The 18,085-nt window shown below is 38.6% G+C and overlaps 1 protein-coding gene across 4 annotated transcripts in view; it reads right to left on the reverse strand.

Annotated features, from left to right (window-relative positions):
- Window positions 1-7,137: 7,137 nt before the first annotated feature.
- The window catches only part of ADAMTS20 (ADAM metallopeptidase with thrombospondin type 1 motif 20), a 100,185-nt gene continuing 89,237 nt past the window's right edge, over window positions 7,138-18,085 (reverse strand). For all 4 annotated transcript variants that reach the window (XM_064448093.1, XM_064448083.1, XM_064448072.1 and 1 more), the window contains 10 exons: window positions 17,473-17,646; window positions 15,412-15,582; window positions 14,564-14,764; window positions 14,300-14,429; window positions 14,048-14,142; window positions 13,854-13,948; window positions 13,312-13,445; window positions 12,496-12,587; window positions 9,516-9,620; window positions 7,138-8,862 (listed from right to left, as the gene is read on the reverse strand). In XM_064448093.1, coding sequence (XP_064304163.1) covers window positions 8,773-8,862; window positions 9,516-9,620; window positions 12,496-12,587; window positions 13,312-13,445; window positions 13,854-13,948; window positions 14,048-14,142; window positions 14,300-14,429; window positions 14,564-14,764; window positions 15,412-15,582; window positions 17,473-17,646 — 1,287 coding nt within the window. In that variant the 3' untranslated portion in view covers window positions 7,138-8,772. The remainder of the gene's footprint in view (window positions 8,863-9,515; window positions 9,621-12,495; window positions 12,588-13,311; window positions 13,446-13,853; window positions 13,949-14,047; window positions 14,143-14,299; window positions 14,430-14,563; window positions 14,765-15,411; window positions 15,583-17,472; window positions 17,647-18,085) is intronic.

Below are 18,085 nucleotides of genomic sequence, written 5' to 3' on the forward strand. Positions count from 1 at the left end.
GAGGTGAGAAACATGAGCAATGTATGAGAGGGACGAGGAGGGTCTCTTTGCTCTCAGCCTCAGGGCTGCTCCAGGGCCAGTAAATTAAACAGGGTTGGGGCATGGGTCAGCCTCTGCCTCGCTGGCCGTGGCATTAAATTGTTGCCACATTTCTTGGTGCTGCTGTGGCCTGTACCACCCTCCAGATGGTGTGTGCACATTTTTCAGAGCAGCACATGCACAGGATCCCTGCAGCAAGCAGGGACCCCTGCCTCAGAGTAGGAATTTATACCTATAGACATACGGAGGTGAACTATGTTGTGCCACTACTTAGTAGGGTAGATATAGCCCTGAAGGCAAGATTTTATGTGATGCCGGGCAAGACCTGTTTAAAATTTCTTGTCTGGATCGATAGTCATATTTTCTTGTTAGGATGTACCTTTGACTCTAATGCAGGCATGTTGGGAGCTGGATTGGAAATCATGAAACAGATTACTTCCCAGTTTTTACTAGCATATGTCACCTTACATATTTCATTGTTCAGTGTGTTACAGTCCTCCTACCCTGAGGCCTCTGGTTGAAGAGAACATTGTAAAATAGACCACTGATGTCAGTTGGAGCCTGTTGTTATTCCAGCAACGAACTTGTAAAATTTGTTACAGGTAATAAATTCTAAAAACAGTCAAGAACCCTAAACCAGACAACTGGAGATTTGAAGAAGGCATCTTTCATATTTCATTTGTCTTACTATTTCCAATAGGCTGAAAGACAAGTGGCTCCTGGACGTCAGCAGGACAGGAGAACTGTCCTGAGTGGGACACGCCAGCACTGAGCCTTGGAGGTGCCCTGCCAGGTGGTGTCAGCCACAGCTGCACACAGGACACCCGGGCTCCTTGACAGCACTTGTGGAAAAAATAAGGCTCAGTTATGAGATTGACAGAATGGACTTCTGGGGAAGCAGCTACCCACCCTGTCTCCAGGAGATGCTAAGGCACAAGGCCTGTGCTGACCTCTGAAGTCCACACTGGAGGGAAGCAGCTCCCTCCTTCATGGCTCACGGACAAGCCCTTTCCTGATGGCAAAGGATCAGCACACTCTCCGTGGAGCAAGGACTGGCTCAACATGGTGAGTGAGGAAAACTAAATCACTTCCCAGCCGAACAAGCAGGGGTTTTAAATATGCAGGGAAGATTCTTTGACGTGCTCTGTAATTCAGCAATTAGGAGTGTGCTCTTTTTTAGGAAGAAGATCTAGGTTTGAGATTACCATGTGCTAGTTGCAGTTATGTAGGGATGACAGCCTGTCTCCTGCATGCCAAGAGATTATTTTAATGTCTTCACAGCTAATATTCTGATATTTTTACCTCATACTTGGCATGGCACTGAGCACGTCATTTAGCTTTGGCTCATATGGTAAAGGCAGTAGGAATTAGCAGCACAGTATACAACTAGGCAGACCTTTAAAGCAAAATATGCCCTCAGATTTGCATGAAATTTCTGCTTTCAGAGTGAGTGATTCTTGCGTAGCTATGGGGAATTTAACTGGCAACACTTCTAAGACAACAGAAATTTTGATTATCAACTCCTGATTAAAAAAAGAAAAGACGGCCACAGGAGTTGCTGTGTTACACCATTTGTCCTGTATTCCTATCATATTTTGAAAAATAACCACATGGTTTGTCCTGGACAAAATGCTAGAGGAAGAAACATGACCACGAACAAACATCCAAAAAACTCCGCAGCCTGAGGTCTCAAGCATGGGGAACTGGATCGCTACACTAGGTCTGTGCACCAGCACAGAATTACATGCATATTATTGGGATTCAGTGAAGGCCTAGAAATTCATCCTGGTATAGTGATTTGTGGGATCAGAGCCAGAAGTCTTTTATTGTATTGAATAATGGTCACACCAATTCACATATCGGGTTTTTTTTTTTTGTTTGTTTTTTTTTTTTTGCAAGGTACCACATTACCACATATAGACAAAACAAAACAAAACAAAACAAAACTTTGCCAAGTCGCTTCTGCCAGCTTCTGCCTTCTGACAGGGAAATGCCACTGGCTTGATGAGGAGTGTGTATGTGGGGGGTGGGTAGAAATATTTAAATACACGGTTGTTTGAATGTGTGTTTCTAGGGCAATAACATTAAAATATGATACCTCGATTTTTTCAGCAAGTAAAGCGTACAGAAAAAATGTTGAAGAACTAATTTCTCCAGAAGAAGGTTGTTTTGGTTAGAAAAGTCAGGCTTATCCGAAAGATAGGAAACAAAGTTTATGGTGCACAGAACAAAACATACAGACAGAAGAAGACACTGCACAGCATGGAATTGCCTACAGATATACGTTTTTTATTAAAATTTTATGAGTCTTACAGCTTATATATAATTTATTATGGTAGTAACACAGCTCTGACAACAATGGTGGGGGGCTTGTTTGATATGGGCTAGGTAAGCTTTTCAGGTAGCCAGAAGCTTGTTTCCATTTTAGGGATTAAGCCCTCTCTGTTCCTCTGCTTAGACAGGGGTGTGAGTTACTGCTCTAAACAGTGCTCCAGAGGTTACATCCTTTGCTGCTTTGAAAATATTCTGAACGTTGAATTTCATATGAAGCAATGCTGTCGACAGCTGGCCATGCAAACACATTGCAGGAGGGTGTACTTCCAAACCAAAGGAAACCTCCCTCTTTTATGCCTGCCTTTCTGCATTCTGCATAGATCAGCCTCAAAACAATCCCTCTGAGTAAATATATGGCAGCATAATATCAAAAATATACCCAGCCACACAAGAAAGAGCAGCAATGAATCTCTAATCCTGGCATGGAAGAGAGGACTCTAGAAGTAAAAGAATTTTTTTTTACTGTGCACTTTCTAGCACTGCTTTACGTTAGCACACAGGTTGTGTGTTTTCCCTTTGAGGTAACAACTACAAATCGACTCCTGTTTTTCCCTCCTCTCTCAGAAGCTGCAAGCAGGAATTTAGTTAAGGAACTGGGGACAGTCTTACTTTTCTGGCAAAACTAGTAATAAACCTGAGACAGAAAACACTAATTGCAGGGCAAAAGAATTCTTAGCTAAATGCCTTGTAAACCCTGATGAAAGGGGCTACTGGTGGCAGCTTTCTTCGCCCTGAGTTGCAGACCTTCCAGGAACACAAATACTAGCAGGGCTGCTGTTTTCTTTACTGAGGTGTTAAACAAATGTTTTTACAACAAGCCTTTTCTTCAAGACATTTTAAATACAAAGCACTAAAAAGGAACTTTCTGCCCCCTGATTTTACAAGCACAAATTTCAATTTATTTTCTGTGCAACCACATTTTTAATTATTCCAGCTTCCAGAGGAACATCAAAAACCTCATGGAGAATGATGAACTGACCTCGAATGTCATTACCATGATCAATGAACGACTGCCAGAGACAACTAAAGTGCAAAAAAGGATTTCATCCCACCAGGCGTAAATATATGCTGCTGCCATGAATCACTCTAGCCTTTTGCATATAGGAAATTCATGAGCTTTCCTTGAGTGTTCCTTGCTCCTGTAAATCGGACTGTAAAATAAGACCATACAGTGATTTCAAAAAGAGTCCTTCAGTATTCATAAATGCAGGCTTTTGCTTTCCAAAACAAAATAGTAATGGTGGGCAAGACAGAAAGAGCTTGTTTTATTTCAGCTACTCAGAGAGAGAGTAGCTCTCTACTATTTACAGCACGAGTTCTCCCTGTTGCATGCTTTGTTTAATTATACAAATAAGATTTGAAAAACATATGTGGACAAGAAAATTGTGTTGCAGGAACAGAGATAAAACACACACACAGATTAAAGAAGGAAACATTTGTTTATTAAAAAGGAAAAGGTTCTGGATGGCAGCGCAGAGTCAGACATGAGACAGATGAATGTATGCACAGCTGTTCATGTTTAAATGCAGAATATAGACATAAATACAGTTAGATCTTTGCTCTGCTCCACTGCTACAGTGTTTTTATACAGTCGATTCAAAGGAATATCTGTCATAACTGAACACAAGGAGAAATTTATCAGAAACAGAGCACAGATTGCTTCTTTAAAGCCAGGATAAACAAAGCCCAGAAAAGCCTCTCAAGCTATGGCATTGCAAAATAAACATAATTGTGCAAAAGAAAACCGCCTTCTGTGGATGAGAAGATTAAATGTCAGATTCAGCTCCAAGTCAGATAGCTTGTTCTTCTGTTTGAATAAAATGCAGGCAATTTTCCTCTGCTAACATCACAGTTACTGCTCTGCCTGAAGGAAAGCCAGTTTTGTGAAGCAGGAATACACTTTAAAAGCAATATCCTACTTTTTATGTGATTTATTCAGCCTATTTCCAAAGCACACCAGAGAGAAAGAGGCTGACAAGGCACCCTCTCAATTTTTTTTTTTCTTAATATATAGATACTATGAGACCATCTTGAAAAATCAGAAAGGCTCAGGAAAAGATGGGCAAGTACTATCGGAGAGCAAAGCAGGCCTTGCAAGAGAGGCTATGAGCTGGTCCGCAGGATACGAATGCTTCCCCAGGGTTGTCGCTCTGTTCTGGAGGACATTATCTCGTATTGGTTCTGCCAAGCTGACCGCCTTTTACCTGCTTCAAGCGAGTGAGATACCATGTAACTGTTCAATACATAAGTAAGTATAAAGGTCTTTAAGTGCAGCCTTTGGCATTTCATTATTCAATTTCTACAAAAGTAGAAATATGGAAGTCTATTGTATCATGAAATTTACTTTTGGAAAAGGTTCTGGTGGGCTTCTTTGGAGGGCTATTGGAAATTGTTTAAATTTTCAAATAAGGCCAGCATAGATTTGCTGCCAGTGTGGATTACTATGAAATCTCAATGGCAATGTTGATATATAAATACTCATTTCAATATTAATTTCCTATTAGAATATTAAATTCTTTTTCTTCAAAGCTATTTTTGTACATAGTTTTCCTGTTCTCTGTTTTTTAAGTTAAGTGCAAAATATTACAGCATATTTCTGTTCCACTTCGAGTTCAGTTTTGATAGCCACAGAACATCAATTTTCAGGAATCTATTTGTTTCTTTATGGAAACAATAAAAACCAACCCCTCCCAGTCCTCACTAATCTTACTTAAAGCCCTGCAAGACACAGAAAGCACTTTCAAGATATTTTGTTTAATATTTTATTCAGACTCTGGATTTGTCAAGGATGTCATGGATTACTGTAACAAAAGAAATAAACCCCCTCCTTGTTACGTGTAACTTTTATTTCAAATAGTCAACAAAACTGAGAAGTTGTGATAAGTTATTCTAGGTTACAGGACTAGAAGAAAAACTCCAAAGCTTTCCCTCACCTTTCTGAATATGTCTTGGACATTACAGCCTTTCAGTTAGATAAGAAAAATACATGACCATCCACCAGAGACCTGCAGAGACACATACATGTGCTGGAATCACACAGTCGCAACTCTTCCCGTGAACGTGGGATCAGCTGGTTGTACAACACATTTACATGTGTCCTGGATCAAACGCCTGGGCATATTCTGCTCCTCTTTGCAGGGAGAGTGGCACAACAGACCACACCAGCATAAACTCAGCTAGCATGAAGACCTGTTAGTGGACCCACAGCCAGGGTTTCCAGCTCCTCTGCTACCTCCCCAATATCACCTATGGGGAAATACAGATAAAAGACATCTAGTTGATGTCTTCATCAAGAGATGTCACAGGTGCTGCCACGTGGCAGCACACCATTTCATAGCATGCTGAGTGACATTCTGTTAGATAAATGTAAGCAACAAGGTTTTTTACATCTAGACCACCTTTGGCATTCGGTGTTCCGATAAGCACTGTATCTGCATGTGTGTGCATACGCACAAACAAGTGCAGTTGTGTCACCTAATATTTGATGCTATCATTGATGGGGTTGAAAGTGTCCTAGAAGACATCTAACAGAAAGTATTGTTACAATCATCTTTAACTATTACTATTCATTAATTATTACTTTTCCTGTACGGAATAGTGACGGGACAGGTGAGCGCTTCATTTCCTAACCACCGACCAAAGCGGGAGAGCTGTGTGACCGTGACCAGCCATGGGCAGCTCAGCACACACAGACCCACGAGGTGGAGCTCACAGCGCTCTCATAGAGCACCCCGCTACTCTGGCATGCATCTCGGCTGCCCACTGCAATGGAAATCTACAGCAATGTCAATTAAAGGAGACGGAAACATAAAACTGCAAGTACAACTCATGATCCTCATTTTATTGCATAGACCTTCTAACATGTCAGCATCCTCGTGTCTCCAAATTAATCAGAGCTGATCTGCAGGTTTATGTTTTCCTTAAATTGCCCTCAGGATGAAAAGTTAGTAAGTTGAAATCGGCTGATTCGTTAAGCCCTTTTTCTCAAGAAAAACAAAATCCTAACACAAGGAATTCACAGAAGGCCAGAACACACAAGTACTTTCTCCCTACACCAGGGCTGAAACTCCAAAGCAAGGATAAAAGAAAGAAAAGATGCAAAAAACTACAATACGATATAGTGCTGTTTTATGCAGAAGTTGACGAGGGTTTGCTCTAACTATAGAAAATACATTTTTACTTAAAAATCACTACTATTACCCAATAAAAGCATGCTGCATTGAATATTTGGTTAAAAGTCACTTTGTTTAGTAGTGGATTTTCAGAGTCATTCTGTGGCAGCAGAGCTGAGGGCTTTGTAGCCCTTAACTGGAGTTTCAGGGCTGAAAAAAAAATGGGCCTCCTGGGGATGGAGGGAGACTGCAGTTCCCCTTCTGCCAAAGCAGTTGTTTAGGGACCATGCTACAAATGAATTGATCCGAGTTCAGCACAAGAAGGGAGAAGATTATTTCAGATTTCCACATTATTTCAGTGAATTATTTGCAGGGCAACCCCCCCCCCAAGAGAGGTATAGGTGAACACGGGAGGAGGACTGGAAAGAGCAGACAGACATGGAGTTTGTGCCTCTGAAGAAGGATTATGCTTCCATGGAAAATATTCCTGTGACTATAACCTGCTTGTGTGGCAATTATTCCAGTATAAGTCAATGTATGTTGCTGTGAAGAGGTATTAAGAATGTAGTTTTCCTGTGCATAAACAAGTTGAAATGTTTTTGCAACATTTTGTACTGTGTTTGATACCAAAAAAAGCGCAAAAGTACTCCAGTACCGTTCACACAAGCAAGTTTATTATATAAATATTTTATAAATAACAAGATTTTAATTATAAATGTAAACATTTCTAGGAAAATAACGTTTTATATTCTTATTAATGTTTACAACTAATATAAGGCACATAGTGCAAAAATACATTTCTGATGCAGAGATCACAAAATAATTACCTACATGTGTTATCTAAAAAGTAGCTGCTTACACTTCTGTGGTACAGTATTGTTTTTAATTAATGCATATTGCTAATTCATAGCTAACTCTGTTGGTAAAAATATAATATAGCTGCCATTTGATCTACCAATTGTACTGGCATGCAAAACAAATATTTGGTTTACAGAATGCATATTGTCAGAAAAAGTATATATAGTTATCTGGAACATAATGTATGTTATTATGCATGTAGAAAGTTTTATTCTGAATACCTGAGAGTTGGCCCTGAAACACATTACCTTTATATCCATCTAATTCTACAGTTCTGGACTGTAACGTATAACAAAACAACAAATCAAAGGGCTAGATCCTTTTTTAAACCTTATAATTCTTTCATACACTTTTCTGGAAGAAATAATTTTAACTAGCAGATGTTAGAACTGCATTTACAAACAATGAAAAATTAAACTGAGCCAAAGATGGACATCAAAAACACCGTGGGGCTTGATGCTACCTTTGCCCAGGGTTATTGCAAATTATGTTTCATTGGAATATAAGAGGGACACACACTACAGCCTTTACTAATATGCCATTGGCCAGTATAAAGGGGTAATGTGTATATGGAAATTGTTTAAGTAAATACATATTCATGCAATCACATACAAGATGCTACAGTGAACAGAATACACTGCTTTTACAGTAAACTTGGATGAAATGCAGGGATTTAAAATCAGATTTCCAAGCAATTTGTTTCCTTATTTTCTTTTCCTGTAACCACAACAAAACTAAGCCTAGATGTTTAACATGTTCTATAGAGACTACGGAGGTTAAACCACACTTCTCAGTATTACTGCTAGTATTTGAGCACCACAAAGAATATAATGAAAGGGAAGGGGGAAAAATGCTTTTATTGACAGAGAAACACACAGATCTATAGAAGCTATCCCAAGTATGTCGATTGTATACTTTTCAGCTGTAAGTTGTTGACACACAATTCCTAGAAAGTTTCACGGAATTTGAAGTATTTGAAATTATTGCTCATCTTCTCTATATAGCAATAACTCTTTCTGCATTTTAGTACAGTTGATCAAGAAAACCAGTAGAGTATAAATTTTGCCAAAGACTGCACTGATTAGTTGCAGGTAAAATATTAGAATTTTGGTACAATTTAGAGTGTTACTCATGGCAGTAACCCCAGCACAATTAACTTGCTAATATATACCATACATTGAATTAATGCCTCTCCACTGAAACCTGAAGGTTTATGATTGTGATTTATGATTGTGATTTATGCACTTGCTAGCTCATAAACAATAATATATCCCTGAATAAACACTGAAGAAAACAGGAATTCTTAGTAGTGAGCTTTACAGTAATGAGCATTACAGAGATGAGTTAAAATGTATATATACACAGCACCTACAATTTGCACCTAAATGGCAGATGTCCTTTCTCTGATGCTCTTACCATATCAGAGCCCTCACTGTATTTGAAGTTGGAGACCAATAATTGTGTTGGGAATACACTTTCCACAAAATCCTCCACATCTTCCATATATTTTAGTACCATCCTGGGAATTATACATAGAGAACAGTCAATCAAGGAAAGTGATTGAAATTACAGTTTTATAAAAAGCTCCTTGAGGTTTGCACACAGAAGACCTTTTGACAAATCATACCGACAAATACTAAATTAAGAGAATGCATCGAATTAGCAAAATGGGCCCAGAGAACATTTATCTGTATCACCATCTTTCCCAGCCTACCATCCAATGTTGTCTTAAACTGTGCATGCTTACTGTTCTTATTCAACTGGTCTTTTGGTTTCCCACACAAATCAAGTTGGAGGCAAGCAATCCGTAAGGATCCTCTGTAATAGGGTCTTTAATAAAATGGGGTTTTGGGGTGTTGTGTTTATCTTTTTTAAAGTATTATTAGGTATCTTCAAACCTTTTAATAAACCCAATTAACATAACAATAGGCTCTTAAAATCAGTAAGAGAAGGGTAGGCAGGCAGTGTTGATCTGGATTAGGTTATGGGCACTCTGACTAAACATAGTTTTTGCATTACATCTGGAAGAAGACTTAGATGGGTCAGAGACCTTGAGCACTATTTTTGATTCACAACTAGAAATGGCTTCACTAGAAAGCCATCACTTGCACCTCTGGAGGCATTAATATTCCAAGCCATAAGAGCAGGTAAAGGAAACCAACATAGACTTACGTGGGATTTGTGTATGTCAGCGGTTGCATAGTTGCCTTGAGAAATCCACCTAACTGTACTGGATAATCTCAGACCTGTACCAGCCAAATTAATGCTGAACTGTCCCTAATAAAAACAAAACCAAAATAAAATGTAAAATACAGAGCTGATAAACAGAGTTTAAAACACCAGAACATTTTACATGGGCATATCTGCACACATCACTTAGAGTATATCCAGACAACAAGTACTCAAAGGTGTGTACTTAACCTTGGTTAATTACACTGCGTTATGCTCTTGTTTTGGACAGTCAGGACACAGACACATAAACAAGTTATTCTGCAGTAAGTAGCACTTGTGCATCAGCTGATCTGTAGTATCTGTCTGCAGGGCCTGAATGTAGAACTAACACCAGAAAATTCAAATTATTTTAACCTCCTTGTTACATATTAAATTTTAGTTTACAAAAAGTATGAACTTGCAACATGCAAGGATGAGGCTGGCTTTCTTGAAAGACTTTATTTAAAGTGCCTGAACTTTTTGGAAATAACATGGTCAAGACCTACTGCTATCTGGAAATTACAGACTAATCACTTTTTAGCCATCTAATTCTCTAATTTTTGCAAGCATACTCTTCAAGCATCATCATCATATCATCTTCCATTTCTTTCTCAGTATACCAAATAACATAATTGAACATGAACATAAGCGGAGGTTAAAATAAATAAATTTATGGCTAAATGGACTGTTTTGCAATACAAACCATTCAAAACAGTTTATTGATTCTAAAATACTTTTCAATGCAAATACATACTCAGAAACTAGATTTAAAACAGAGTCAGTTCATATGATAATGAGGAATATATTAAAAGCAACAAACTGCACTGCCTTGGTAAGCAAACTGGGGTACATAAAATCATTAAATTGCATTCACACAGAAGTACAGTATGGTGGAAAGAAGTACTACCTCCACAAAGAGCCTAATGGTCAGTTTAGGCAGCACTGCAATCAGAAAACCCCTGCACACCTCCATACAATTCACTGAAGGACTGAATTTCTGTATTCAGCCCTAGTTAAAATTGCCTAAATCCTGAGATCAAAGCTTTAGCAAAGATAATATTTCTATGACATATGGTACTTTCTGTATTTTATTGCTTTATATCATCATGGTCAGATATATTTTATATATATATAAATATTTGTGCAGGTATATGTATGTATGCATGCATAAAAATACAGCATTCAGCCTTTTTTCTTGTGATTCACTGAAATTCCTTCATTAAAAAAAAAATTGGTCTTATATTGTTCAGTATGGCAGATTTGTTTTGAGAGCACTTCTATGTAAAGCTGCTGTGTTTATAGCACTCATACACTCAGGATGAGCTAACATAAGCTCATACGGGTAGGGTAGGTTGTTCTTCAAGTGCCAAAAAGTGGAAGACTTCCATTTAATAAAAAAAAGCATCTGGAGGAAATTCATACAAATGGTGTGGAACACTTTCCAAAATTAACAGGCCCCAAATAACTTCATTCACAGGGATATAATTTGCAAAAAGAAATGAGAAGTGCTATGCACCAATATAATGACAGCTTAACAGCTGCCTGTCATGTCATGCAGCGTACTCAAGGTCAGGAACGGATTTCAAGGACTGAGAGTGCAGGAACTTAGGCCTTTTTGCTGCATCAAAAGTGTTAGTTTCAGTGCAGATCTTGTAGGTGGAAATGCATCAGTGTAAAACCATGCAAGCTGAATGACTTCCCAACAGAACTTACAGATGGCAAATAGATGTGTATTGTATTAAGCCCAAAGAGTTGGCAGGTTGAAGATATCCAATACCAATGAACTCCAACTGTTTTCTTGTTAGGGTTTAAGTCTGCCTAACTCAGCTGCTTCATTTGTACCTAAATTGTACCTAAATTGTACCTAGCTGCCCTTGAATGCATTCACCCACATAGCCTGTCTTAAATTTAAGCACCTGGGATAGATGGACAACAGGCATTCACTTCCATGCAAGTCTGAGCCAGTCAATCTTAATTCCCTTTATAATTAGTGGGAAAAAAAATATGCACTTCCAGAGGATGGGTGACCTCAGCCTAAGGTGCCTAATAGGGTAACATTAGCTGAACTGTTTTCTAGGGAATCTCATTTCTGCCAATGTGCTCCAAAGGCAGCCTAGGTTGACTAGTTCAGACTATGTCTGCATTAGCAAGGACACTGCAGTATACGCAGATCGGTAGAGTGAAAATGTTGGGCCAGAGAGCCCGATATCTGTATGCAGTACACAGATCATGGTTTTACTTTGGACTAACTCTCATCTATTTCCATAGACTGAACCCTCATTAGTAGCTGGAGTGCATTAAGGCCCTTCTGGAGCTTGCTGTTTGATTTGGTTTTATTGATAAAGCATCCTGCTCATGTCTTCCAAGACTGCTTTGTGATGTGAACCAACAATCACTAAACTGGGGCAATAGAGGGATTCACTTAAAAAGCACCATCCAATCCAAACTAAAACACTAATGTAGACACATCAATGGATGTATAAATTTTAAATGATACTGCTAAATAGGATTGATTTCCTCTGGTAGTCTTCGAAGATATGAAGAGTCAGGAGAGAAACAGAGAAGAGAGAAAAATTCTGCAGGATTATTGAAAAAGAAAGTCACTGGAGGAGAACGAAGATTGAGAAGGGATTAGTGGAAACAAAGGATACATTACATCCAGAGGGAGGGAGAGCAATACATGAAATATGTAGAAAGCTGTTTATACATACACGGAGCCTAGAGGGAAAGTGTGGAGTAAACAATTTGAGGGAGAAACAGGAAAAAAAATAATGGTGGAACAGAAGAAAAAGGAATAAGAATAAAACTTCTTATTAATTTAATAGACCAGACAGAATAGGAGGTTGTTTAAGAACCTTACAGTTCTAAATCAGTCATACAGATTTATTTTCTTTTTTTTCTCTTACATGCACATTTCAAGGGGATAAGAAATCATAAATACCTGTGGACATTTGGCAGCACTGTAGCAATCTCCAGCTGTAGCAAATGGAATTGCTCTCCCAAGTATAGTCTGAGCAAAAAGAAAATCTGTGGCTAGAAAACAGAAAATTAACTCAACACAAACTGCTACACAGAAGGTCAGGTGAAGAGTATAAAAAGTCATTAACATTGGAGTTTCTTCACTTGTTTTGGGTGGGGTTTTTTGTTTGTTTGCGGGGGGTTTCTATGTGTTTTGATTTGGTTTTTTTACAAATTGCGTTTTAAATAGTCCATTTTGGTTAACACAACATCAACCTATAAGCCCAGTTTCTTTCCTGAGATAGGAAGGAGTTGGGAGGAAGACAGATGTGCACTTGGATGCAGCTCCAAGTGAGTTGGTTGTGGGCCACCTTGCCACCTTCAGGCAGAGGCTTGAACATGCTGCAAGATTCCCCACTCATTTAACACATTTATCAAGATCTGAGACAGGACTAGCTGGAGCACCAGAAGACTTTCTCTAGAGAAATATGCCAGGGACTAAAAGGAAATGGAATAATGGGAAAAAAACCTTAGAAATTGAAGCTAGTTCACATGTAAAATAAGAAACTGTGATTCATGCCACTTGACCACTTGAAACAAACTAACAAGGAAAGTAGTGGTGGTTTCTCAACTTTTTTTTCTTTGAAATTCCCATTGAATTCCTAAAGGAAATAAGAATTTTGTTTGTCCAAAAATGGCATAATTGGATCTATAATTAGATCAAATGACAATTTTGTAATCGCAACCAGTGCAATTTCAATAGAATGCTCACATTAGCTAAAACCGCCAAAATGCTTACTTTTAATTTGCATGGAGGCTACGTCAAATCTTATTTTGCTAAAAACAGTGAAGCCAGCTGCAAGGTAATCATTTCGACAGGCACAGTCTTGCCTTCTGCTTCCATTGAAAGGACATTCATATGGATTCTGCAACCTAGAGAACAGCAAAGACTTAGTTTTCCTTTTGGCATTTTCCCATAACATAGCATCATAGTGAAAAATAATTGCATTGCACTATGCTGCATTAAAAAAATGTTAAACAACAGTTACTGAACAAGAAGCTTGGCTATTAAACTTGGCTAGCTGAAACACTGGTTTCTACACTATTTCTTCTAAAGTCAGGACAGAAAATTTTTATAATCGTTTAGTGCAATTAACAAAATTTCAGCCTGGAAGTACCCATATTTCTGCATGTCAGTGTTCATATACTTCTATATTCAAAACAGAAAATCAAGGAAAAATATTTCTACTCATGTGTTCTCACAAAATTAAGTATTATTTTATACTTTTATTTTGGAAGAAATAAAATATACTTCATAAATTTACAAAACCACTTTTGTACCTGAATCCATATACTTCAGAAAAGTTGTCCGCTTCACCTTTTACCAATGTCAAATATTCTTTGGGATTCTCTAAGTGCATGCCTGAGCAATAAATCTGCAAGAGACAATACAACACTTTAGCAAAATCTTTATTAGAAAAGTATTATTCCATGAAAATATGTGTTCATTAAAAACTCATAAATATTAAGAGTACCTTTATCATCCTTCCCTTAATGTTAAGTAGGTATTCACCATCCTTTGTAATTCCTTTTTTAATCTGGATATCTTTGCAGGTGGTGAAAATTTCACCTTCAAAAAGAATGATTAAATCGCATTAATATTTCACAAATAGAGCTTAGTTTTAGGACTTACTTTTGCACAATTGTGCTCCAAATAAATTTACAGCTTTTGTATAAATAACCTGGGAAAACATTAAGTTCAGCTGAAAATGGCAGCTGTCACTTACATTCTTCCTCACGGCAGATCTTTCTGGCATCAGGTTTTAAGCGTGGGAGGCACGAGTCACTGGATAAGCCGTTTTCAGTCATACATTCTACAGTTCTCTCCTTTACCCCCACTCCACAAGACACTGAGCACTAGATGTAGAGAGACATCAAGAGTTAGTTTAGAAGATAATAAATAATTAACATCATTATGTCAGCAAATTAGGCCTGGCATTCATTTGCGTTTGAGGCAGCTATCAAAAATGACCTTGCACATCTGTACTCACCTGCGTCCACCTTCCCACTCTCCAGGTAGCTGCTTGTGAACATCCTTTGATATTACATTTATAAATGTATGGGGATGGCTCTACTGGGCATTCTCGGTACACTACAGTTTGAAGGCCATGGACGGGCTGATTTTGAACAGAATGGATTCCAACACAGTACGTGATCCTCTGCGGGTAACCAAACGCACAGCTGGCTGAGCACTGAAATAAAATCCCCAAGCACAGGCATTATTGCTGTGAAACTGAACCTTTCTTCAGCTTTGCAATTACAGATAAGTCAGCTCTGATCCTCGCTTTGGCCAAAGCCCGTAATCCGATGCGTGCCACCTCAGGGCTGGTACACCGGTGTGCAGAAGTGAAGGTCTACATAGTTATGCATGCAAGGAGATGGGAAGTCCCATGCTGCCCTTTTCTCAGAGCTCACTGAGGTTCCAAAGCAGTTCCCTCTCAGCTGCAGCACACACAGACACACACAGGTAGGTAGTGCAGGTGTGCAAGGGAAACAAGGCACTCATCCGTCACTTCACTGAAATCAAGGAGAAAAGTTTTGTTCACTTCAATGACATCAGCTTGCAAGAGAGTCTTCTGGGAACCAGCAAAGGAATCCTGTGGTAGGGGCAGCTGTCCTCTAGCTGGTGTTCGTAGGTCCCAGGGGGGCTACCAGAAGACTGATAACAGTTACTACAATAAATTATGGCTGACTGGAAGGTTCAATGTACAGAAAGTTTAGACGCCCCTGTTCAGATGAAAATAAACTTTTTTTTTTTCCCTCTGCACACACAATGTATATTTTAGAGCAATATAACACTCTTAAATGTAAAGATTCGCGAGCAGTATAAGTAATTTACCTGTGACAGTTCTCCTGTAAGCACAACATATTTAGAGGAAGCTATTCTGCAGTTTTTGGTTGATGGAGGTTTTGTGGCAGGATCACAGAAGCTTTCATTCACTTGGAGCTGGTTTTCATCCACACACTTAACCTGTCGGTGTATTTCCTTTCTTCTATATGATGCCGAGCACTGAGTGTGACAAAAAACAGTCACAGTTTTTTGTACTTAAACTAGCCATTTACAGAACAAGATTATTTGCCAATTGCCACACACCAGTAAAACCCAGACAGCAACAACTTTTATGACATCTGTTATCAGTGTCAGGCTGAATTACTCACTTAATCAAAATTCTTTACCTTGGTTTCAAAGCTCAGGTACCTCCAATCAGATAAAAAGCCACTAGTGTATAATGACATAACACCCTAACTGATGGGTGATGCTGAGGGGAAAATGAAAATGTCAGGCCAAGATGATAAGTTGAGTCAAAAAGCTCTACTGTATGAAAAAGAATGAACCAAAAAGAGATTTAAGTGAAATATGAAAGAAATAAGTTGGTCTTCAAAACAAAACAGAAAGGATCCCTGGAAGTATGTATGTGATATTACACTGATAAACAAAAGAAAACAAAACTGCATATTAATGAAGCCAGTGGCAGCTTTGGGCAGCAGTATCTGTTGAGCCTGTACCTTTGCCCTCAGTGTCCTCAGACCTCCCCTCGTGGCAGGTTGGTGGGATGGAAAGTCATCGCAGTTCTGCCAGGACGGAATAAGACACTTGCTGCTACCAGAATCCAGAGAAGTGGAGGTACGGGCCAAGTAATAGCATGTCCCCAGCTACGGGTGCTTTAACTAACCTGTTTGAACTTGCTGTGATAAAGGAAGGCTTAAATACACAACCTCCAGCCTCAGCAGAGGCAATAATCAATAATACCACCTACTACAGTCAGCCCTGAACCTAACTTAATACTAATTTGGACCCAACAACAGACAATTAGAAGACTCATCAAGGTGTGTTACACAGATCAAGACTATTGTTCAAATTTTATTATTATTGACTCAAAGAGGCAACTTGAAGCACAAAAATCAGATGCTATATGGTAAAACAGCTCTGCTAGAGGAAAACTCTATTGAGTCAGGTCTTGAAAACCTCAAAAGGATGGAGGCTGCACAAATTCCCTGGCCAGCCCATTCAGCTGCCTGAACTGTCCTCATGGAGTAAAAGTTTTTCATACCATCCTGTTTGAACCCTTCCGGCTTCACCTTGCTCCTGTTGCCTCTTGCCTTCCCACCATGTGACGCTGTGGAGAGCCTGGCTCCCTCCTCTTGATTTATATATTCAGAATAGTCACTTCTAAAGCATTATGTCCCTGAAACTTTTGAGTCAAAAGTTTCAGGGGGGTTTACTCCAGAAAATTTAACAGTGCAGATTATTAAGATGCCACAACTGCACAAATGGGGTTTTTGTTTAATGTTACAGTAAGAGACAGGCTCTTCTGTACACCATTTCAGGTATTATACATAATTTTTGGTTTGCTCTCTCCCTCTATATATGTTTGTAGGTTTGCATACATGGATACAAAAGTTATTAATTTTTTAGCACGTAGAAAATAGTCATCACACCTTTCAAAATGACAGCTCTCTCCTGAAGGTATCTTTAGATTTTCTTAAATATGAAAATGCACATTTGGTAGGAGAATGCTGAGTTTTAAGAAGTTATTTTTTGATGATATTTCATAATGAGGTTTTATTAAACTTTTTATGCACTATGTAAGGAAGTTTGTATTCAAATTACACAGTTCTATCAATAGGGACCTGCTCAGAGGTCCACCAGAGCTTTTGCCTACAACAGTAGACAAGCAAATCCTGTATAAGAGAGTAAACAAAGCCTTTGATATTTTTTGTCACTCTCTTTAATTTTGCAAACTTGACCTTCAAGATTTCCAGCATCGTCACTTGTTATTCTGCAACATAACAGCTGTTACAGATGTCTCCAAATGTGGAAGAAAAAAAAAAAAAAGAAAAAAATAGAAAACTTATGGCATCACTCAGTTAATTAATAAAAGCTGAAAGCCTTACTTACATCTTCCCATTCATCTGCCAACCACTGGTACTGCATGCAGGCGGGCAGCCCGCAGTGCCTCTTGCTGGCCGGCCGGGTATCACGGTTACACATTGCATCACTCACTTGACCCAGGCCCTTCAGCTGACAGTAGATGTCCCTTTGCTGAATCCCCACTCCACAGGACACAGAACACTAAAATTGATCAAAATTAGTTATGTCAGTGTGAAATGAGACAGGCTCCAGAAGGTGGTACAGTTGTCATTATTACAAGTTCTTAGGATATTATTTGAAATATACTTCACAGGCTCTACCATACTAGTGTTTCATTGTATCTGAGGAAATTTATATTGAAAATGTAAAACAACAGTTAAAATCAAAATTCGTAAGAAATACGGAAAATAAATATATCCAAGTTACCTAGACTAATCTTTCTGCCTACCTTAATTCACAGGAGTAACAATCACTATAGACATACGCAAAGCCAAAGTTTACATTTCTGCAAGATCAAACAGTTTAAGTTCTGAGTTTACATCATTCCTTTAGAGACTGACAGTCTTCTCTCTTTTTTTAAAATGCAAATATTAACAGGAAATAAAAAAATCTCAGTATTTCAGGTTACAAAAATCTTGCA

The sequence above is a fragment of the Phalacrocorax carbo genome, chromosome 1 (assembly GCF_963921805.1).
Source record: "Phalacrocorax carbo chromosome 1, bPhaCar2.1, whole genome shotgun sequence".
NCBI classification, from domain to species: Eukaryota; Metazoa; Chordata; class Aves; order Suliformes; family Phalacrocoracidae; genus Phalacrocorax; species Phalacrocorax carbo.